General features: G+C 42.0%; 1 protein-coding gene across 4 annotated transcripts in view; it reads right to left on the reverse strand.

Moving 5' to 3' along the window:
• LOC132825315 (methylcytosine dioxygenase TET2-like) overlaps positions 1-25215 on the reverse strand; it is a 181783-nt gene that overhangs the window by 19170 nt on the left and 137398 nt on the right. For all 4 annotated transcript variants that reach the window (XM_060840441.1, XM_060840451.1, XM_060840432.1 and 1 more), the window contains 4 exons: positions 19387-19537; positions 15172-15261; positions 3442-3579; positions 1584-1965 (listed from right to left, as the gene is read on the reverse strand). In XM_060840441.1, coding sequence (XP_060696424.1) covers positions 1584-1965; positions 3442-3579; positions 15172-15261; positions 19387-19537 — 761 coding nt within the window. The remainder of the gene's footprint in view (positions 1-1583; positions 1966-3441; positions 3580-15171; positions 15262-19386; positions 19538-25215) is intronic.

Genomic DNA, 25215 nt, shown 5'->3' on the forward strand with positions numbered 1-25215 from the left:
ATTAATTCATTTATTATGTTCTGCATACTAAGTGCATTTAAGTAAGGAACCATTATTTTCTGCCTATTTGCTTTTTTCTCCTCCTCTGACACTATTTACTGCTGCTTTTCTGTGTTGGTACATTCTTTCCCTTCCTATCCTACTTTGGCTATCACTACCTAACTGGTTACACTGCAGTCCTCCCATATACTTTTCCTTTGTAAGCTAATGTGTCCCCTCTCCTGAACCCTCTCTTTCTCTTCCCCGACAAATTAAAGCCATCGCTTCAACCTTAATTATTGAATTCACCAGGACACTGGTCCCAGCATGGTTCAAGCACAGCCTAGCCCATTGGAACAGCCTTATGTTCTTCCCTAACATCATCCTAATACCTGATTTATTATGGTCGCTATCACCGAGATGTTCCCAACCTTTACTTCTCTCACCTGCTCTTGTTCGCTCCCCATTACAACTTCCAATAGCTAATCTTTCCTTCTTGGATTTTTATATATTAGATTAGAATGGACACAAGTAAAAAAGAATTAGGAATTCCATTCCCATATCCCATTTATCTAGCTCTGATCATTCATCGTTAACAATGTTTTTAAAAATTCAGTTCACTCATTTATCTGCATATTTCTCCACCTCGCTTCCATTTTTCACTTTTCAGAGAATCCCTACAGTGTGGGAACAGGCCATTTGGTCCAACAAGTCCACACCAACTCTCCGATGAGTATCCATTCCCGGACCCATTCCCCTAACCTATTACTCCACACTTCCCTTGATTAATGCACCTAACCCTGAAAACTATGGGCAATCCATCATTAGATTGTGGGAAGAAACCAGAGCACCCAGAGAAAACCCATGCAGACATGGGGAGAATGTGCAAACTCCACACAGACATTGGCCTGAGGGTGGAATCGAACCCGGTCCCCGGTGCTGTAAGGCAGCATGTGTGGTCTGTAGACTCTTAAAGCGATTAGACTCCATTTTGTCTTGACTTGCTGAGAGATGAGTTCCTTTTTTCTGGTGCCATTGCATTATTTCAAAAAAGTATAGTTACTCTGCCTCTAAATTGTCCTTCTCACTTTTCTAATATGGTATGCATTCTAATGTTTAATCCACATCCTGACTTTTCCACAGCTATATCACGTTAATCCCTACCACATCTGATTCTTCCTGTAAGACTGCCTCCAGCTCCTCTGTTTGGATATGGATCCTGAAAACAATGCTGTACAGATTCAAACTTGTTAGAATTTTCTGTAACTTCCCGATCATCTTTCCAGACCCCCATTTTATAAATGGCATCAATGCTGTCCTTGCTTTATTCCTTCCTATGATTTCCTGTTCACAGTTAGGCTGCTGTTAGATCCCACCTCGTTCCTTACTATTTTAAGCCCTTTACACTGTCTATTTGGGGCTCACATCCTTCAAACACTTCATGTCCATGAAAGACGAGAATTCTCGAGTTGTGGTTCTGTGCTACACCATGAAAATGCATGATCTAGATATCACATGGGCCACGTCGGCAGGCATTCAATGTTAGCATACGTTTTTTTGGACAAGTCTGGGGATAGTGGCTGAAAATCCGTAATGGCTTTTACCTAAATTACTTGACATCTGTTGGTTGGCTGTTGCATTTTCTGAGCTAGCCTGATTTGATCGTGCTGCTGCCGCATGAGCCTTGTCTGCTTTCGTGGTGTTGTTTTCCTGGTTCAGGAGCCGCTCTGCCGCTGCAGCTGCTGCAGCTGCCTTCTTAGCTTCCTTCTTCTGCCGTCCGGTTTTGACAGGACGGGCTAACATTCTCACCACACGAGGGAAGGAGCTCAGCACCTGAATAGCACCTTTCTTGACCTTTTCGTCCTGAGCTTCCACACTTCCAAACTCATCGGTCGGAGAGATTTTGTACAAAGGCAGGACGTGGAGCTGTTCATCTTCTGGTATTTGGCCAATAACCCGATTGTCTTCTTTGGTAAGTGTGCAAACCTACACATTAGTGGAAAACAGCATTCATTCAATTTGTATACCAAAATAAGTTTGAATTCTTTGATAAATTCCATTATACAAAAGGCAATTCTTAGATACAAATTGGAATCTCCACTCAGATAGTGATGGAAACAATCAAAGTTTAAACAGTGAGAGAGCTTTGATCAATGATATTAATGTAGCAACAGGTGGGGACCAGCATCACTTGTGCTAGACACAGAAATTTTCTTTGGAACAATGATTTTGGTTGACAATCTGAATCTACTTATGATTTGGAGATGCCGGTGTTGGACTGGGGTTGCACAAACGTTGGACTATAACCTGATGTAGTGTGATTTTTAACTTTGAAATTATTTATATTGCTTATCTCTCCAAAGGGCCTGATGTAGGTCTGTGAGTGAATGCAGCATTAAATCCGTGCTAGCTAACCACAGCTCTGTGCGGAGAGCTTCATGAACAGTAGGGCTCCATGCTTCCAGATTTCCATTACACCATCCTGTTGGGCAAATTGTAAAGTTTATCCCATGCCCATTTGCTTACTTGTATTCAATCTTTGCTTTGATAAACTGAAGACTTCACATCTCTTAATGTAAACATTTCATGATTAAGTCTAAATCATGTCTTTGTGAAGCATTTGTAAATGTACATGGTTTTTAATCAATATACAGTGATGAGAAAGGGCAGAAGGATTCAATTTTCACGGCTGTTATCATGAGGTATTAGGTTAGCACTTCCATGTTTGTAATGAAGGGAACATAGCAGCTAAGTGAACACAGTAAGCTGCAGCAAACAGTAAAGTGATAATGACCAGATCATCTTTTGTTTGGAATGTGGATTGAGGGATAGATATTGGCCAGAATATAAGGGATAACTCCTGGTTCTTGCCATGTGATCATTCACAAGTAGTGAGAGAACTGACAGGGCATCTGTTTACATCTCATCCAAAAGACACCACTTTAGTGGTGCAGTATTGAGTGTCAGTCTTGAGTTTTGCATGAGACCTTATGTTGAACCTCCTAACCATCTGACTCAAAGATGAGAATGTTCCCAACTGAACAACGGTTGCACATCACTGAGGGTGTTCCAGGTAGTGCAGATGTTCAAGACTCGCCAGGCATTCCTAGAAATTTTAGATGTCACAAACCCTGCAACTCTGTACATAATGTACAAATAATCTAAATCACCAAACAAGACTGTCAATTTAAAAGATGCTGCTGACCGAAGTAAGTGAAGATTCAAATAGGTTCATGCAATTGAGTTACTTTTGAGTAACTGAATTTCATGGCACTGGCTACGAGCAGACAATTGAATTAAATCTGCATTATTTCCAATGCTGCTAATCGCTTAAGTGAGGCTTTGAGAGTAAGTTATATGCATATCATTGGGTTCAGTGAAAGCGAATGGCTTAAGTGGAGGTGAATACCTCGGAAGGTCAGTGATGAAAACAAAGTGTGTGAGAAGAGAATTCCTCCTTACCACTGTGCTTCCATTCTGCATGTTGTGCAAATCCCTGTGAGCATGAGCACAAAAATCTACGCAAGCAGTCACCCCTGAGAATGGATGGCCCTCCACCTGGCCAAGCCGGCAGTCAATCGCCCTCTGCTCAAATTCAACCTGCAACAAAACAAGGTGCAAGGGTTACTCATCTGCAATAAAGCATGATTACGTCCTGTGCAACTTTCCACTTAACTCCCGGCTGGTTTTCCTGTGTGCATAATCACGTATTAAGTCTCCTGCGACAAAGGTCTGCAATGCTCAGGGCGATACCAAAGGGTGACTTTCAAAGAGTGGGAGTGAAATAGTTTTAATGACAGTCAAGTAGAAGTCTGGTCACAGCCTTGCCAAACACACACACACACACACACACACACACACACACACACACACACACACACACACACACACAAAATGATGAGCCAATCAGAACATTACTGCAGTTATGGTTTGTTTTTCTCTTTCAAATCAACCCAGTTTGAATGGAGCGCAACACATCCCTGTGGCCATTACATCCTGAGGTGGGGCTTGAACTCAAGTATTCTGGTTCAGAGGAAGGGGCAGTACCATTGCAGGACATGACCCTTGTGGAATCCTTCATTAAACTACAGGACATTTAAGCTGAAATCTGCAAAGTGCTAGATGTTACTGTACAGATAGTGAAACTCTGGTGCCTGGTTTAGTTGCAACTACCAGAGTGGAAACATACCTGGAAGATTCAACCAAATAATGCAGACATGCTGGCTTTTGCAAAGAGAACATTACAGCCTTTGTCAAGAATATTGAATTCTGGATCTTTTGCTTTCCCTTGGCATAATTTCTCCAATATTGACTTAAGTTGCACAAAGGAATTATAGATACTTGCACAAATGGTGTTCCACACAAATAGAGATTCCCTGATTTTTCATGCAGGAACATCATGCTAGCGGATGAGCCCATCCACAATTCTAAATTAATCTTCAGTCAATTCACCTCGACTGGGAGTTCCTGCTCTTTGCAGGTTTTCAAGGGGGATTGGAAAGTTAAATTGGGACTTTTTTTTGTTGCATAAGGATACAAATAAGCACATTTGGAAAGATTTGGAATTATTTTTTCCAAAATTTGCTAAGGAACACACTACTGCAACTAGAAATCTGTCTTTATACAGAACTTAAAAGGTATTTTCACTAAGATTATTCAGGTGTTAAATTGATACTGTTACTTAAAGTATTGAATATTTTTATCACGATGCGGAGGTGCCAGTGTTAGACTTCAGCTTTTGGAGCGCTGTTCCTTCACTGAGTGAAGTGACTTCACCTGACGAAGGAGCAGTGCTCGGAAAGTTTGGGATTTCACATAAACCTGTCGGACCATAACCTGGTGTCATGTGCCTTCAGACCTCACATTTCTGTGGTAAATCCTTTGAGCTGCATTAATTAAACGTCACCAAATTAGCAAATCTTAAATTGATCTCGGTCATTGAGTGTGAAGATTGATCCATGTGTGGATATACAGTACAATGTAAATATATTCTCTGGAAAACAATGCAACCAACATTGTGATACCCCCCCAATGATAATAGGAGCTGTGGAGGTCAGACTGGATTGTTCTGTGAAGATTGGTGATTACAATTCTCTAGAAATTCAGCAGTGTTTTTGAGGGTACTTCAGTGAGGATGAGCAGGTCGCTGATGATAAACGTATGATCCTGGCAGTAGCACTTGCGGCAGTTGTGAGAGCCAACCAGGATAGACCAGCAAGAGATATGTGCCAGGAACATCTTAGAGGGAAGGATAGAACTATGAATAGGTAACTGTAAAGATAAATAATTAGAGACCTATTGCAGAAAACAAAGATTCAAACTGATTAATCAAAAGGGGAACTGGTGGATTAGTGATGGATGAATCTTCTTTAGAATGGGAGGTAATTTGCAGTTTTCAGTCAATTCTAGTGGTTTCCCATCACTGAGCCAAATATAGTACCGGTCCAACATTTTCCCCTGAATTCTATGGTCTTCCACCTTCTGAATAAGCATCTTCTGTGGCATTTTGTCAAATGCCTCTCAAAGTCCATATATACAACATGCATTGTCTTGTTATCTCATCAACTAATTCAATTGAGTTACTTAGGAATTAATTATGATGTGGAAGTGCCACTGTTGGACTGGGGTGGACAAAGTCAGAAGTCACATGACACCAGATGACCTCACCTGATGAAGGAGCAGCGCTCCGAAAGCTTCTGATTTCAAAATAAACCTGTTGGACTATCACCTGGCGTTTGTGTGAGTGACTTCTGATTTCGAAATTATTCACCTTTGGTAAGTCAATGCTGACTCTCCTTGATTGACCATATGTTTCGGAATGGAAGTTCCTTCACTCCCTGATACTGGTTTTCCGTTGTATGCCCACCTTCAATACTGGACTGACCAGCCTGTACCTTCCTGGAATACCCATCTATTTTCTTCAACAGTGGAATAATTTTGGCAACCCTCCCTTCCTGAGCTAAAACTCCTGAATCCAATGAAGTTTGAAGGAATTGTGACTATTGTCTCGACTCTTTCTGCAATGTAGGATGCATTTTCTCCAGACTGTCAATTTTCAGCAACTGCTACACTTCTTAGTACTTCTTCTCTAGTTGGCATACCCTGATCATAACTAGCATCTCCCCTTTCATTGCAATCTTCACACCTTCCAGTTCCTTTGTAAAGGCAGATACAAAATATCTTCTTTGTCGATATTTTCACTGTGTTCTTAAAAATGCTTAAACTTTTCTGATCTTTTCCTGACCAAACCCCTGATATTTTTATATATTTGTCCACAAAAAAAAGTACAAATCCAACCCAGTGAATTACCGTCTCATTCGTGTGCTCTTAATCATCAGTAAAGTTAGGGAAAGAGTTGTTGACCGTACTATCAAGTGAAACCCACTCAGCAAGAACCAGCTCGTCGACTCTCAGTTTGGTTTTCACCAGAGTGACATGGCTTGACCTCATAAGAACTTTGGTTCAAACTTGGACAAAAGAACTGAACTCCAGAGGTGAGGTGGGAGTGACTGCCCTTGATGTTAGACAGCATTTGACCAATTGTAGCAGCAAAGATCTCTGGCAGAACTCAAATTAATCGGAACCAAGGAAAAAGACTCCAGTGGGACAAAAGAAGGTTACTGTTGTTATTAAATGCCAACCTTCCAAGAGGCAGTTCATCTCTGCAGGAGTTCCTGAGGGATGTACTATTCTTGGAGCAGCACGATGGCACTGTGGTTAGCACTGCTGCCTCACAGCACCAGAGACCCGGGTTCAATTCCCGCCTCAGGTGACTGACTGTGTGGAGTTTGCACGTTCTCCCTGTGTATGCGTGGGTTTTCTCCGGGTGCTCCGGTTTCCTCCCACAGTCCAAAGATGTGCGGGTCAGGTGAATTGGCCATGCTAAATTGCCTGTAGTGTTAGGTAAGGGGTAATTGTAGGGGTAGGGGTATGGGTGGGTTGCGCTGCGGCGGGTCAGTGTGGACTTGTTGGGCCGAAGGGCCTGTTTCCACACTGTAAGTAATCTAATCTAAAAAAACTTTCAGCTATTTTAATGACCTACTATCATCTTAAGGATGGAAGTGGTGAAGTTAGTTGATGACAGGACAATGTTCAGCACCATTCGGCTCCTCCTCAGATGCTAATGCGATCCGTATCCAAATAAATCAAAGTCAGAAGAACATTCATGCTTGAACTGGTAAGTGGCAACTAACATATGTACCAGGCAAGAGCTGGCAATGACAGTCCCTAACATGAGAGACTCTAACCACCATCAATGGCATGATAACAATCAACGTCCAGTGTGGGTACAAAAGCGCACCAGAGGCTGGAAATCCTTTAACTAGCAAGTCACTCACCGACTTACCAAAGTCTGTTCACAATCTACAAGGCACAGATCAGGAATGTCTTGGGATTTGTCCAACTGCCTAGTTGAGTGTAGCTCCAATAATCAAGAAGCTTAACACCATCCACGACAGCAGCCTGCTTTATTGTACCCCATCGCCTTAGCCATTTATTCCTTCTAGCAGCAATGCACAAAGGAAGCAAAGTCATCTCTACAAAATGTACAAGAGCATCTTCCAAACCCACAATAGCAAGCTCAAGGGCAGGAGATTCACTGATACACCATCAGTTTCAGTTACCCTCCAAGACACACATCATCCCAAGTTGAAATTATATCAGCTTTCCTTCGCTAGGTCAAAATCTTGACACTCCCTTCCAATCAGGGTGTGAGTATCCCTACACTACACAAGCAAGAAGTCAGCTCAAAACCACCTTTTTAAGGGCAATTAAAGATGGGCAGTAAACATTAGCCGAGACATGGCACACACATTCTGTAAATGAGTAGAAGTGAGACAAGTTTATATATCATCTTATTATTCACTTCCACGTTGCCCTGCAACCTTTTCTTGTAGCTTCGCTTTGTCTCTGACTACGTTTCTCATATTAATATTGCAGTTCCCTCCTGTATAGAGTAGAAATTACATCGAATGGAGGCACATCAATCTGAATATTAAGAGCTGGATTTGCATGGAATCAAGGAGATGAGGCTGAGATGTGAAAATGGCAGCCACATCTTCTTCTGACATTCGTAACCCCATTTCCATACTCTCCAAGTTTCTCCAATGTAGACAGAGGTGTGAACAAGTTTGGATTATGCGACTACATTCCCGATCTGTCATCTTCATTGTGGAGACAGTGACATCCAACCAATGGTGTTCATCCAACTTGTAAAGGACATGTGGTTCACTGCACCTCAGAGGGGTCATAAGATATTCATTGATTGAGGGAGCCTTTTGAAAGATAAGTTGGAACGTTTTTACCTGTGTACCCTATGCCAAGCTATGCCTCCACCTATCCCTAACCCTCATACCCTCTTTACCAAGCTATGTCCCTCCAGCCACTCCACTTCTCCCTTTCCTCGTACCATTTATGTCAACCTCTGACCTTCCATGTCCATTTATCCATTATGCATTTTGTATGGAGCCAATGAACTACATAATGACAGTAGATTATGTTAAAGAAGTTCCTTTTTTTAAAAAGGTCATACGTCCATACTTTCAACTCCTTTAAAGAAATCTAATTTCACATGAGGCAAGCAGAAATGCCAATCACCCAGACTCTTTAATGTATCAATACCAGACAGTGCAAGAACTCGAAAGCTATTTTTCTTCTACAAATAAACATAAATATGAATGAGAAAGCCAAAGATGTCAGTCAAGCAATCTTTTCTAAGGGATGCAGCTGTTTCAACACAGTAATGGGCCTCTGTGCTTCCAGTCAAAGTACAATATGAAAGTATAAGTCAGACTCCAGCCAGGGTCCAGCAAGTAAAGCAGTAGAAGTGACAAGTTTAGGAGGGCATAGAAAGGGAATGAGAAAACTATTGTGCTTTAGCAATCTCGTGATTTAATAAGCTTTGCTTTAACAAAGATAGCTGTTAATAGACTTTTTACTAGTAAAAGCAGAGAGGGCTACATTTGATTACATCTCTTTCTTACACTTATGCCCATTGCCTCAGTTTGTATGAAGTGAATACGAGAATATTTGATAGTGCTTTATTAAAGGTCAACTCTGGAATTTACATTTTATTCTTGAAAAAGGATGATTTGCACTTACGCAGCACCTTTCACAATCCCTGCACATCCCAAAGCCCATTACAGTTAAAGAACTAGTTTTGAAGCATTGTGGATTACTGTCAGGTTAGGAACCCTCTGCCATACTTGTTCACAGCAAGGTCCAGAAGTGGGCAAACACGAAATGACAGGTTATGTTTTTACATGCACCTGAAAGAGCGGATAGGATCAATGTCAAACGTCTCATCTGAAGGTGGTACATCAAAGGTGCGGCTTTCATATCAGCAGCACAGCGTGAGTGCATATTTATGTTTCTGGAGCAAGAGAATGAGTTAGAACGCCAGAAATTATAGATCAGTTAGCCTGACAATGGCTTTGGAACACAGAGGAACCTCAATTATCCAGCATTTGATTATCTGAATACCGGATTATCCGGGAAGATTGTGAAGTTCAAGTGCTCGGCTGAACTATGTTATCCGGCATTTGATTATTTGGAATTTGATTAACCAAAGGAAATACTGCCTCCCCTGTGTCCTTCAGATAATCGAGGTTCCTCTGTAGATCCTTAGCATGATTTTTGTAATGAATATCAAACTGCCATCCCAGTTCATAGACCCTGAAAGACTTTTTCAAAGGGGTTTGAGCATTTCATGTCAATTTTCTGTTTGTTTCCACGAAAACTAGTGTCTTTAGTCGTGTGGAAAATTTGTTGAAATTATTTCAAGAAGTAACTGAATGGTTGAGAAGAAATGTCCAATGTAATTTAGTAGGAGTTTTAATAAATTAGTAGAGAGTTTTAAAAATTTAGTAGGAGTTCTAATAATTTAATAGGAGTTTTAGTAACTTAGTAGGAGTTTTTATTCAGTGCAGATATGTTTTATGTGATATGGAGGGTATGATGTCAGATTAAGGGTAGAGAAAGTCTGATTGAGTGGGAAATTAGGGTTTGTAAGAAGTTGTAAGCTTTCTTTAGGACATGGGCATATTTTTAAGGTGAGAGGAGAGAGATTTAGAAAATACATGAGGAGGGGCAAATATTTTACACAGAAAGGTGGTTTGCGTGTGGAATGAATTTCCTGAGGAAATAGTGGATGTGAGCACAGTTATGTTTAAAAGACACTTAGATGAGTGCACGAATAGGAAAGGTTTGGAGGTAGGTGCAGGACTAGTTTAGTTTGCGATTATGGTCAGCATGGACTGGTTGGAGCAAAGGGTCTGTTTCAGTGCTGTATGACTGTACGACATGGGATTCCTGGGCCACAAAGGACAGGTATATGGGAGGTTGTGTTATTTATATTGGTAAGTGTGATTTCAAAGAAGGAATGAATGAAAAAATAAATAGAAAAACCTGCATTTTTAATAGTATTTCCTACATCTACCAGATGTTTCAAAGTACTTTCCAACCATTTCAGTCTTCAGAAGTGTAGTTTTAGGAAAAGCAGAAACTAATTTGTACACATTAAAATGCTGGGGATTATCATCCACCAGAAATCAAACTGGACAAGCCATATACAGAGGAATGTCAGTTATTCGGCATTCGACTATCCGGATTTTGGATTATCTGGACGAGATCGCAAGGTCTCAGTGCTTGTGTAAATTGTGTTATCTGGCATTAGATTATCCGAACAAAATACTCCCCGCTCTCATCGCTCAAATAATTGAGGTTCCTCTGTAAATACTGTGGCTACAAGGGCAGGTAAGGGGCTAGGATTTCTCTAATGAGTAATTCACCTCCTATCTCCCCCAAGCATTGCTCCTTAATTTGCAAACAGCAAACATTCCACGCCTGGCGACTGATGTGCTGATGCAGTTGCAGTGTTGACTTCTGGTTCTAAGTGCCACATGCTTACATTGGGAGTATGTGATGAATGAAAACAAAATTAGAAAAAATGCTACTCTCCACTGCCTATTCCTAAGGACAAGGCACAAGTCAGGAGTGTGATGGAATACTTCCCATTTGCTTGGATGGATGCGGCTCCAACAATACTCGAGCAGCTCAACATTATCTAGGCAAACTACTCAACCACCTTCAATATTCACTCTCTGCAGTACCAAGAAAAAGGGTAGCAGTGTATACCATCCACAAGTAATGTGATATAGCCAGATAATCTGTTCTTTTGTGATGCCGATTAAAGAACAGATATTGGCTAGGCACTGGAAATCTTGCATGGCTACCTGATGTGCAGTAATGGTCAGATATTAAGACATCAATGTGTCTGCTTTATCAAAACCCATTCTACTCTGCACTAAAGCAGGGAGTTCCTAGCCTTATTGAGTTAGATGCTTGAGTTATGACACATGCACCGAGAATGCCAATGCCACGAACAGCCTTATGGTGTTATATAGCAACGTAATGCTGCTAATAAACTATCAACTCAATGACATCTTCACCTGGGGCTGGGGATCAAAGATGTAATCATGTCAGAATGAACCTTTCTCACTGACACTTCACTGCTTCAAGTTGCCAACCTTTGTTGCTTCAGCATATGGAGTGGAAAGTGAAAGAGAAGCACTAAAAAAGAATTCAAGAAGCTGGTCATCTTGAATTACTCTGCTCATTGTGAGGATTTCTCTGCCAGTGGTAACATCCATCAAGAATTGCAAAGTCACCAGTGAGGTCAACTTTCAGCTTCACACAAGTAGCCCATCATGCCCACACAGCATGTTCGGTGCTTTGATAACAGGTTAGGATATCTCTGCATTAGCTGCTAATTTTCAATGGCACCACCAGGTCAGCGGTATCTGAAAGGGCTTCTAAGCAATAAACATCACTGGAAGCTTTCTGCTGGGTTTTCACTTCACTCAGTTGAACACGAAGTTGAGGACTACTACAACAGTTGGCATACCTCCGTTGTTAAATTCCTTATGCTCAATCTTACATCTACAATGTCACGCAAGCACCAGCAATCATCTTACTTTTGCAATGAAGAGAATTCTCAATCAATGTTGGTGCAGGCCAGAAAAGGCAGAGTACAGAGCTGCGCAACAGAGAGTAATCACAAGCCATTGTGGCACCCTCTGGTGTGGCGAGGAGAATAGGAGGAGGCTAATTTTAATGATGGTCGAAGTAGGAATTAAGTAGCGATTAAGAAGCAAAAAAACAGAAGTGATAGGTGATCAAGTCATCCAGCAGTCAAGGGCATCGTGAGGAATGCATGAACTGATTTACGCTCATATTCGGTCATTTCTGCTAAAAGTTGTTATTAACATTGATCATCTTCTTCCAATGTGTGTTGATGTTGCTGTTGTATAAAGTCTACCAGCATGCTTGATTGTTCTGCCATCTTGATCTATTCTCTTGATTATATGAATGAAAGACAGTAGAAGACTGTAGAGGCCACTCGTTGAATACGCAGATTGGGCATAGGCAGCAACTCTGGGCTCTAAATTTAATTTTAACCCGGGGTCTCATGGAGCAGGCCATTATACAGAAAGAAGAACTCACACCAGGAGAGACTCAGAAAAATTAAGATTTCTAACAAAACCTGAAAGTAGCCCAAGAGAAGCAACAGTTCTACATTTCCACAGGAAATCCATGAGCACTCCTCTGACAAAGGCATCACTTCAGCATCCCTGACTGTGATGCTCAAGTCCCGCCTCACAATTTCTTTCATTGGGTCTCCAGTGGTGGGTTCCTGCCAATCGGAATGCCACTTCCACTGACCGGCTGCAGCGCTTTGTGTCAAGTTCAGGCAAGAGAACGACTGGGCCCAGGATCTGAGGTCTAGACGTCAAAATGTCCTGGGCCTTGCATTGTGTACAGCCAGACAGTTTCCTGCATAAAACAGTCCCTGCTCACGTTGTCCTCTTCCAGGATTTGAGGTAAAAACAAGGACTGTAGATTCTGGAAATCAGATTCTAGATTAGAGTGGTGCTGGAAAAGCACAGCACTTCAGGCAGCATCCGAGGAGCAGGAAAATCGATGTTTCAGGCAAGTTATATGTTGGTGTCAAGATTCAATGTTCCAAATAGTTTTCACTTGAAAAGATAATGCCATTTTGTATGGTTACTAAGGAACCTATGGCAAGAATACAACTTTGAGACTGGGGAGACAGACTCAGTAAAGTTCCTGGAAAACGGATGTGGAGTTTATTCTTGACTGGTACATGATAGGCCACATGCCCTCAATTGTCCTGGCTTCAGTTTCTGGAGGAGCTAGAAAACTATTTTGTCTCTTGTGTGACTGCAGATAATTTTTGATGATGCTGCCAAGGTAGATCTCTCTTTTCCAGTGATTACCAGTATCTTTACTCATACTGGAACATTGCTGAAGGCAACCGAACGGCAAAGGATTTTACAAAAATGTCCTTTTCACAGGCTTGGCTAAAGCAGCCCAACTGCATGATGGCACCAACAACAAGAGAAAATGGCTAAATTCAGTGACTGCCTCTCGGCTATTGTTATAGTCTTCAGCAGTATGATTCTCATCCAAGTCCCAGATAGCAAAGTTACTGTGCTTTGTCCAATGATATTTTCTTGATGGTTAGAACCACACCACGCTTCTTGATATTCCCAACATCACATCAAGGTCTGCAGAAAGAGATCTTGCAGGGAAAATGCATTGTAGACTCACTCATCAGCTGGAAAGGGTTCCGTTCCTGCCAAGCAGTCACCTTGCCATCACAAGTTCAACAAGTCTTTCAGTTGAAATGTTTGTATTCTTTGTCGACCCTTCATTGGTGCTGAACAGAGTTGAGGAACATGGCACCTACTTGCCCCCCTCCCACCCAATTTCCAAAACGCTAATGTCAGGTTAATCCGATGGATAATCCAAACATCACATGCAACTTAGAACTACAGATTGGTGTGAAGACATTTTGAGTGGATCTTAGTCAACTTGGGCTCCAGTTGGATTTTTTTAAAGGACATCCGACTCAGCAAGATTAGCACACAGTGTATGCAAGGGATACCATTCCTAACGCTGAGCTAAGGCATCTGTGACCTTCCATATTTAGAGGACAAGCAAGATCCTTATAATGAACTAGGAAAACCTCTGTCTTCAACTTTGGTGCCAGGCTCATCATGCAGACAAGTCACTAAAGATGATCCAGTTGGACTACTCTTCACAATAAAATCATCAGAAAATTCTACAGTTGAGGCAAACGTAAAAATGTACACCTTGCTGAAATCCCTCCTCAAAACACTAGTGTTCATCTGAATGCACAGACAGGACAAACTTTGCCTGCAAGCTGATGGAACTCATTGTACTTACAGGAAGCATGCTGTGGAGTGCCAGCTTCCACCAGGGACCTCAGGCTGCACCCACTGAGATGTGAGACATGAAGCATGCAGCTTTCTCACAGGGTTCTTCCATATTAATCCGGGCTATATAAGCAGTATAAAGTGATGCATCAAACAGTACTCACCTGGAACATGAAAAAACAAAACAAAATATCCCATTCAGACTTATGGATCTTAGAGTCGATAAGGAATTATGTTTCAAATGATCTAGAGAGTTTTTAAAAGGAGCAGGAATAGGCTATTCAGCCCCTCAAACTCATTCCGCCATTCGGTTAGATCACATATTGCAACTGCACATCCCCACCTTCATTACAGATCAAAGCCTTATCCAAACAAAATCTATCCATCTCAGTCACAAAATGTTTTAGCAACCTCAATTGCTTGTTGGGGGAGGAGATCTAGCCGTGCACTGCCTTTTGTGTGAAGAAATGCTTCCTGACAAAGAGTCTTAAGTTTCAAACCAGGCTGGCAGTAATGCCCGCTGCCATTTTCTACTTTAACCTCATCGGACATATTTGAGGAATTGAGACTTTGGTTGATATTGTAAAAAGAACAATACTGATTCAGCCCCACTCTCCACTGATTGCAACATCAGGAAAGCGACTCAATTGATATTGTGCATTTTAAAACCATCACTCAAAGTCAAAATTAACCTGCATTGTGTCTGACCGCATCGAGAAGTATTTCTGAATAATGCATCAATGTTATGTCACTGTCTCCAGTACAACTGGATCATCTTTATTGTCAGTGGGTCTTGGAAAACAATAGAAGTTTGAGGTAAATTTTCTGAGACTCTGCCTCTGCAACCATTGGCCCTCCTGTTGAACGAGTCTCTGAAGTTTACCGTACGTATATGGAAGAAGTGTGTGTGAAATTAAACACAGCAACCACTCACTTGATTGTTGAAAGCCTCTGGGGCAAACCTCTTGTAAACAGGTGCCAATAGGTTTGCCAGGTTTTGCAGATTCGACTCTAGTTTTTCCTCCTGAGTAGAAAGATGGAAAGCAATCATCAGAAAAGGAACTAACAAAAGATTCAAAAGTTGTATTTTGGAGAGATTTCACAATCCTGTATGTTGGATGAGGAACTGGAGCTGTATGAAGGACTAGAATCTCTCATTTGCCCCAAGAACAATGCATCAGTTGTAGAGTTGCCCCTTTAAATTGCTTTTTTTTATTTTGCTGTGGAAGAACTCACCAGCTGATTAATAATGTTTCCAAGAGCCTCCCAGTCCACATTCAAGTACATAATTAGGACATCTTATGACTTCCAATATCTCTAATGATAAGAATGTTAGCATTAAGGCACTTTACCTGAATGCTCGTAGCATTCGTAACAAAGTAGATGAACTAACGGCACAGATCATCGTGAATGATTATGATCTGGTAGGCATCACAGATTCATGGTTGCAGGGGGTTCAGGACTAGCAGTTAAACATCCAACTTATCGAAAAGACAGGGAAGTGGGCAGAGGGGTCGGGTGGCCTTGCTAGTTGAGAACAAAATTAAATCTATGGCACTGAATGACATAGGGTCGGATGATGTGGAGTCTGTGGGGGTGGAATTGAGGAACCACAAAGGCAAAAAAACCACAATGGGAGTTATGTACAGACCTCCTAACAGTGGTCAGGACCAGGGGCGCAACATGTACCGGGAAATAGAGAAGGCATGTCAGAAAGGCAAGGTCACGGTGATCATGGGAGACTTCAATATGCAGGTGGACTGGGTAAATAATGTTGCCAGTGGATCCAAAGAAAGGGAATTCTTGGAAGGCTTACAGGATGACTTTTTGGAACAGCTTGTCATGGAGCCCACAAGGGAGCAGGCTATTCTGGACCTAGTGCTATGTAATGAACCAGACTTTATAAAAGATCTTAAAGTAAGGGAACACTTAGGAAGCAGCAATTATAATATGATAGAGTTCAGTCTGCAGTTTGAAAGAGAGAAGGCAAAATCGGATGTAATGGTGTTACAGTTAAACAAAGGTAATTATGAGGGCATGAGAGAGGAACTGACGAAAATCGACTGGAAGCAGAGCCTAGCAGGGAAGACAGTAGAGCAAAAATGGCAGGAGTTTGTGGGTATAATTGAGGACACAGTACAGAGGTTCATCCCCAAGAAAAGAAAGATCATCCGGGGAGAGATTAGACAGTCATGGCTGACAAAGGAAGTCAGGAAATGTATTAAAGAAGAAAGATCCTATAAAGTGGCCAAGAGCACTGGGAAATCAGAAGATTGGGAAGGCTACAAAAACAAACACAGGATAACAAAGACAGAAATAAGAAAGGAGAGGATAAAATATGAAGGTAGGCTAGCCAGTAATATTAGAAATGATAGTAAAAGTTTCTTTCAATACATAAGAAACAAACGACAGGCAAAAGTAGACATTGGGCCACTTCAAACTGATGCTGGAAGGCTAGTGATGGGAGATAAGGAAATAGCTGGAAAACTTAATAAGTACTTTGCGTCAGTCTTCACAGTGGAAGACATGAGTAATATGCCAACAATTAAAGGGAGTCGGGGGCTGAGTTGAGTATGGTTGCCATTACAAAAGAGATAGTGCTAGAAAGGCTAAATGGTCTTAAAATTGACAAATCTCCTGGCCCCGATGGGCTACATCCTAGAGTTCTGAGGGAGGTGGCTGAGGAAATAGTGGAGGCATTGGTTGAGATCTTTCAAAAGTCACCGGAGTCAGGGAAAGTCCTGGATGATTGGAAGACTGCTGTTGTAACCCCATTGTTCCAGAAAGGATCAAGACAAAAGATGGAAAGATATAGGCCAATTAGCCTAACCTCGGTTGTTGGTAAAATTCTAGAATCCATGATTAAGGATGAGGTTTCTAAATTCTTGGAAGAGCAGGGTCAGATTAGAACAAGTCAACATGGATTTAGTAAGGGGAGGTCATGCCTGACACACTGTTAGAATTCTTTGAAGAGGTGACAAGTAGGTTAGACCAGGGAAACCCAGTGGATGTGGTCTATCTAGACTTCCAAAAGGCCTTTGATAAGGTGCCACACGGGAGGCTGCTGAATAAGGTGAGGGCCCATGGTGTCCGAGGTGAGCTACTGGCATGGATTGAGGATTGGCTGTCTGACAGAAGGCAGAGAGTTGGGATAAAAGGTTCTTTTTCGGAATGGCAGCCGGTAACAAGCGGTGTCCCACAGGGTTCAGTGTTGGGGCCACAACTGTTCACGTTATATACTAATGATCTGGATGAAGGCATTGGGTCCATTCTAGCGAAGTTTGCCAATGACACGAAGTTAGGTGGACAGGCAGGTAGTACTGAGGAAGTGGGGAGGCTGCAGAAGGATCTAGACAGTTTGGGAGAGTGGTCCCGGAAATGGGTGATAAAGTTCAATGTGAGCAAATGCGAGGTCTTGCACTTTGGAAAAAAGAATACAAGCATAGACTACTTTCTAAACAGTGAGAAAATTCATAAAGCCAAAGTACAAAGGGATCTGGGAGCGCTAATCGAGGATTCTCTAAAGGGAAACATGCAGGTTGAATCTGTGATTAAGAAAGCCAATGCAATGTTGTCATTTATCTCAAGAGAGTTGTAATATAAAAGCAGCGATGTGCTACTGAGACTTTATAAAGCTCTGGTTAGGCCCGATTTGGAGTACTGTGTCCAGTTTTGGTCCCCACACCTCAGGAGGGACATACTGGCACTGGAGCGTGTCCAGCGGAGATTCACACGGATGATCCCTGGAATGGCAGGTCTAACATACGAGGAACGGCTGAGGATCCTGGGATTGTACTCATTGGAGTTTAGAAGGTTAAGGGGAGATCTAATAGAAACTTACAAGATAATACATGGCTTGGAAAGGGTGGACGCTAGGATATTGTTTCCGTTAGGCGAGGGGACTAGGACCCGTGGGCACAGCCTTAGAATTAGAGGGGGTAAATTCAGAACAGAAATGCGGAGATATTTCTTCAGCCAGAGAGTGATGGGCCTGTGGAATTCATTGCTGCAGAGTGCAGTGGAGGCTGGGATACTAAACATCTTCAAGGCAGAGATTGATAAATTCTTGATGTCACAAGGAATTAAGGGCTACGGGGAAAATGCAGGTAAGTGGAGTTGAAGTGCCCATCAGCCATGATTAAATGGCGGAGTGGACTCGATGGGCCGAATGGCCTTACTTGCACTCCTATGTCTTATAGTCTTATACGTTGGAGGGTATAACACACGTATTTGTGGCTGGAAAGACAGTGCAGAACAGAGAGTGTCAGACGCCTGGAACACTGAGACTGGCTCTGGGGGAGATGGCACCTGAACAGAAGCAGGGCTGACTTCCTTGCAGGTATTTTGTCTTGTTTTTGGGGAGGATCATTCGTATCAAACAGATGCAGTCATCACACTGCCTGTCAGCCAGATTTCACAGCTGATAACCACTTGACAGGACAGTTTGCAGCAGGATTCAAACCTTGCACCAAATCGAAAGGGGAATTATCAGAGAATCCCTAGTGTGAAGCAGGCCATTCAGCCCATCAGGTACGCACTCCCCACCCCACCCCACCGTACAGCACCCTGCCAGACCCACCCTATTCCTGTAACCCTGCACTTCCCATGGCTTATCCACCTAGCCTGCACATTCCTGGACTATACAGGGCAACTTGGCATGGTCAATCCGCCTGACCTGCAGGTCTTTGGATTGTGGGAGGAAACCAGAGAAAACCCACGCACTCACAGGGAGAATGTGTAAACTTCACACGGACAGTCGTCCGAGGTTGGAATTGAACCTGGGATCCTGGCGCTGTGAGGTAGCAGTGCTAACCACTGAGCCACCCACCTCACTAGACAGGAAGGGACCTGACAGAATTTTAACTCCTGAGATTTGAATGATTCACCTCAGCAGTCCAGATGCAAGGCCTTTTCCACATAACCTTGCAAACCAGCACCTGTGGTCAAACAGCTCTTTACCCATTAAAGCTAATGGAAGGGAAATCAGGATTGCACTGCATACCATCTCCTTAAATGCAGCTTTGGTGAGAGAGCCTCTGGCTAGAACGCCAAATGCAATCCTATTCCAAATTCTAACCAGTGTGCAGCAATAACAGAAGAAAATGCCTCACAAATCAAAGACTCAGAGACCTGCTGAGTTGCCACTGACCTCTTTGGGGTCATCACCGAGTAGCCTGAATTTCCTGGGGGCTTTGCTTCTTGCGAACTTACACCCGTTATAGTACATACTCCAGGAGCAGCCAAAGGAAAACGAAGCTCCACAAGTGTCTTGGTTTAGCCCTTGGCAAGCACACGTTCGTCTGCGGGAAAAAGAATAGGTTTACAGCTCAATGGCTCTAGTATCCGATATTAGGCATTTGTCCCAAGGCATCTCCTCAGCTGCTACCCAGTTTGCTGGAATCTCCTTTCAGTGGAAATACTGCCATCAATTCCTCCTGTAATACTTGTCTACAGGACTTACTAGCATTAAGTGGTGAAGGATTAACTGCTGATATGTCTTTAGCAGAAGAGATCATTGACAACAAGAAGTAATTTATTAGATATAACTAACTTTGTTTAAACCAGGATCTTATGAACAGGCCCTCCTGATAAACCAGTAAAAATTATATAACTAAAATACCAGACATTTACTGTATTATTGCATCCTCCATGATTTTCGAGTAGTCAGTTAAGGGTGCAAGTCATAGAACGGAAACAGACCCTTTGGTCTAGCTCATCCCTGCCATCCAGATATCGTAACTTAATCTAGTCCCATTTGCCAGTATTTTGCCCATATCTCTCTAAACCCTTTTTCCTATTCATATTTCCATCCAGATGCCTTTTAAATGCTGTAACGGTACCAGCCTCCACCACTTCCTCTGGCAGCTCATTCCATACACACATCATCCTCTGTATTAAAAAGTTGTCTCTTAGGTCCCTTTTAAATCTTTCCCCTCTCACCTTAAGTCTATGCCCTCTAGTTCTGAACTTCCCCAACCCAGGGAAAAGACCTTGTCTATTTACCCTATCCATGCCCCTCATGATTTTATAAAACTCTGTAAGGTCACCCCTCAGCCTCCGACGCTCCAGGGAAAACAACCCCAGTCTATTCAGCCTCTCCCTATAGCTCAAATCCTACAACCCTGGCAACATCCTTGTAAATTTCTTCTGAACCCTTTCACAACATGCTTCGTATAGGAGGGAGACCAGAGTGTGAGAAGACCATCCATCACTGTGTTTTATTTATGGCAAAGTTGCATTATTATTTAAGTTACTTATGCTGTAAATAGAGTGTAACAGTGATATCTATACCCTGCATTACTTTTCCATGATTTAGTATGTACTTTTATAGTGATTATGTGGACCTCTTGATCAACCAAAATATTGGATCAATTGGCATACCCCTGGTCCCATAAGTGCCGGTTATTGAACGTTTGCTGTACTAGCTAAGACAACAGTTTATGTTAAGACTATTCAGCTGTATTATAGTTGGTAAAAGACAGACTAACCTAAGTTACATGGCTGTTAACAGTGGAGGTCACTGGAGTAACTACAACACACAAGTAGAACTGACCAGATTTTCCCAGAGACAGTCATACATACCTCAGTGGCCAGTTATACAAAGGCTCCAGGGTTAACCTTTTCAGACTATCTATCTTAGGTTTTCCCCCGCCAAAACAGGTTTTCCCTTGTTTAAGAGCTGAAAATGTGTTGCTGGAAAAGCGCAGCAGGTCAGGCAGCATCCAAGGAGCAGGAGAGTCGACGTTTCGGGCATGAGCCCTTCTTCAGTCATTCCTGAAGAAGGGCTCATGCCCAAAACGTCGACTCTCCTGCTCCTTGGATGCTGTCTGATCTGCTGCGCTTTTCCAGCAACACATTTTCAGCTCTGATCTCCAGCATCTGCAGTCCTCACTTTCTCCTTTCCCTTGTTTAACCCATTATGCAACTGCTGAAACAAGTATATCATGTTCATCACAATCTTTTCTCTCAAATCTCTGACTTTATAAAATCATGTTCACTTGCGTGAGTGGGTGATCTACTTGAGCAAGAACACTGAATATTAACATCTGGAAAGATGGGTAGCCATTTATTTCCTGCATATCTTTTGCTGTCAAGTGCTGACATTGTTCCACCATGATGTCAGAATGATCTCTGATTGCTTTGATGTGTGTGATGAAAGGTGAACATTGAGATGGGAGAAGTAATCTTCTTGTTTTAATACTGTTACACGGTAGGTCAGGATGAGGAGTCTTTTGTCACAATGTCTTTTGCTTGATAGGTCTTCCTTGTTTTTGATGAATTCCACATCTGAATACTCTCTTGTTGGTGTGACTTAGTTCCTGAGTTCAACCCGAACAGAGTGCTGGGAGTTTCATGAGTTGGTGCAGTTGGACGAGGAGTTGTTCTTGCCTTTTTAAAAATTTTTCACCTTGTAGAAATCAATTCTTACTCTTATCCTTGAATATCCCATTTATAAACACACAAAAAGAAGCTGAACGGCTGAGCAGGGGTGATTAATTCTTAGAGTGAATAATCCAAACGTTAGCTTTAGATATGGAAGGTTAGCTTGCCCAATGTGTGGCATGTGGGGAGTTGTGTTTATTGTTACTCTCCTATGAGGTGTTGTATGGGAAGCATCATCAAGTGAAGAAACTTGAACTGCAGATTTTCAGAACCTGAACGACAGCAAGGATCCCTGTGGCACAAGCAAAGGATGATGTAGGTAGCATGTTTGATTAGGCCATCATTGCACAGAATAGCAACTTGCAAGCAGATAGAGAATGATGATTACCAGGCAACCCAGGAGCACCAGGCAGGAAGAGTTGGGGGTGGGGGTGGGGTGGGGGAAGAGTCTTCTGTGACAATTTTGCTCACTACTTGGTCTTCAGTTTTGGATACTGTTAAGTGTAACGGGGCAAGCGCATGGCCCTGCAGCTGTAGAGGAGGGAAGGAAGAAGAGTGGAAGGGTAATAGTGAAGGGGATGTGTTAATTAGGAGAAGCAGAGTCCTTTCTGTGGCCATTTGACTCCAGACTTAATTGGTGTCTCTGTGGTGCCAGGGTCAAGGATGCCATAGAGTGGCAGCAGGGACAGTAATCAGCCAGAGATCCTGATCGACATTGGTACCAGTAGCAAGGGGATATGCTCCTGCAGTCAGAATTTAGGTGCCTGGGTATCAAATTAATAAGCAGGTGCTCTAAGGTAGTAACTTCCAGATTACTCCACCCACAAGTAAGCACACAAGTTCAAGGATACAACAGATGAATGTGTGGTGGGGAAGACTGTGCAGGAGGGAGGGCTAGGTACCTGCAACACTGAGACTGAGTCTGGGGGAGATGGCACCTACACAGAACTGGGACCGACTTCTTTGCAGGGTGTTTTGTCATTATTTTTCAGGGTGGTTTAAATTGACTATGAATGAGAGTGTAGGACAGAATATCAGATATGTATAGTTCTTAGCACAAAAACAGGGAGTGAAATAGTTAACACCAGAGTTGGTAATAATAAGATATTCAGTGCAGGTGGAATAAGGGAGAAATTAAAACATCCTAAATCAGGATTACGTTACATGTATGTCAATGTACTGATGAGTCTGGTAAATAAGATTAAGAGTTACACACACCGCTTACTATGTACAATTATGATGTGGTTATAACAGAGACCACATACAAGGATGGACAGGACTAGGTGTGAAATATTCCTGGATACAAGTGAATGTAATGTAAGGAAAGGCTTTGTTATACAGTGAGTAGTTAGGATCTGGAGTGCACTGCCTGTAAGTGTGGTGGAGGCTGGTTTATTGAGGGGTTCTAGAGCATATTAGATGATTATTTGGATATTAAAAAAATGTATGGGGTTACAGGGAGAAGGAAGGAAAATGGCACAAAGTCATAACACTCTGTTGGAAAGCCAGTGCAGCCATGATGGGCCCAATGATCTCCTTCTACGTTGTAACAATTCCATGATTGTAGCTGGTGAATAAATAAAGAGTGAATGCAATGATGTTTTCCTTCTGGGGTCAACAAACATTTTTATGAGCCCTGCGAAGTCATCTTCTGACTGGCATGTATTATTTTAGCTCACGAATGTTGTCTTCGGAGATGGCTGAAATTACTCCCCAAATTTCAAAACTTTTAGAGCAAAACATACTCTCTTCCTCAGCAGTGATGCTTGTTGGTTATTAATGTGCAAGTTCTGCCAAGTGATATTTAATGTTTTAAACACATTATTAACATTCCTTTAATTGTACACTTGCACCATTCAGCAGGTTGTAATTTCAAGATTTTAACCAAGGTATTTGGCCAGATAACACAGCGATGCTCTGTCCTGCATCAAGCTTGAATTGAGTTGAATATCCATTCATATGGATGAGGTCTGTCATGTCAAATGAGTCAGTTATTTCGCTTTGGAACCATTCTAGTTTCTTCTCAAGAAATAATGTTATTATCGAAGGACAATATTCTAATACTTGGAGAGCTGGATTTTTTTTTAAAAGAGTGTTTGATGTAAAGTATTGGCTTCTTTACAGATGGAATCAGTATTGCTTCCTTGTTTAACGATTGCTTCTGGTTCTTACTTATTCTTAGAAAATGCTGTACATTTTTGCAAAGAGACATTTTTATTCAGAGAAAGGTTCACTGGACCCACAATGTTTTCTTTACTTTCTCTCTACAGATATGCAATTTCTGGTTTTGTTTCAGATTTCCAAGCATCCGCAGTTCTTTGTTTTATTTTATTCTTGATGAGGAGGAGTCGGTGTTGGAGTTAAAAACCACACAACACCAGGTAATAGTCCAACAGGTTTATTTGGAAGCTTCCTGGTGTTGTGAGAATTTTATTATATTCTTGTACTAGTGCTGGACTGTTACTTTTGATTATGTCTTTTGTGAGACAGTGACGCTGAGGACTAAAAGTATTTAAGACTTTTTTCCTTGATTTATCATGGGACTGATTGGAGTGTTTGGATCTTTTGAAGTGAATAGGTTCTGGTAGAGTAAATTCGTCCTTGTATTTCCCAGATCTTTCAGTGTTTTTCCAAATCTAAGCTTTTAACGCAAACTGCATAGCCTTTCCAATGTAGGATCTTCCTTTAATTTTAAAAGAACTGAAAAAGATCAATCAGAAATTCCAATAACAATTCTATCTTTAATTAATTCTGGGTTTAATGCTCCAGTTACAAAAGATCTAGACAATATATAAAGATTGTCAATCCTTTTCCAAAGGACATCAGTGACCCCAGTGTGGTTCAAACAGAGGTGGCTCAGTGGTTAGCACTGCTGCCTCACAGCACCAGGGTCCCAGGTTTGATTCCAGCCTTTGGCGACTGTCTGTGTGGAGTTTGCACCTTCTCCCCATGTCTGCGTGGGTTTGCTCCGCTTTCCTCCCACAGTCCAAAGATGTGCAGCTCAAGTGAATTGGCCATGCTAAATTGCTCATAGTGTTAGGTGCATGAGTCAGAGGGGAAATGGGTCTGGGTGGGTTACTCTTCGGAGGGTCGGTGTGGACTTGCTGGGCCGAAGGGCCTGTTTGCACACTATCGACAATTGGAATCGAATCTAAATCTATGGGAGAAAGTGAGGACTGCAGATGCTGGAGATTAGATTCGAGAGTGCGGTGCTGGAAAAGCACAGCAGGTCAGGCAGCATCCGAGGAACAGGAAAATCGACGTTTCAGGCATAAGTTCTTCATGAGCCCTAAATCTCTCAAATTGTTTCTTCCATGCTGACCAATTTAATTCTGTATCTGTAACCTTGAATCTGTCTGGAAGTGCAAAAACATTCTCTAGTTTTTAAGTAAAATTAAATTGCTCATTTTAAATTCAGAAAGATTTTAATATTTAACGTTTTTAGTATTATTTAAATTCTGCTCTATCGCCAGCTTATCTTCTTTAAGTTTGAATTGTGGTTTCAATTGCATTCCTATGAAGGCTTTCAGAAAATTTCCAACTTTAAGAATTGTTTTTGGTAATTGTAATAAGCACATTAGTGTACCAGATGGAT

Source organism: Hemiscyllium ocellatum, chromosome 2, assembly GCF_020745735.1.
Source record: "Hemiscyllium ocellatum isolate sHemOce1 chromosome 2, sHemOce1.pat.X.cur, whole genome shotgun sequence".
Lineage (NCBI taxonomy): Eukaryota > Metazoa > Chordata > Chondrichthyes > Orectolobiformes > Hemiscylliidae > Hemiscyllium > Hemiscyllium ocellatum.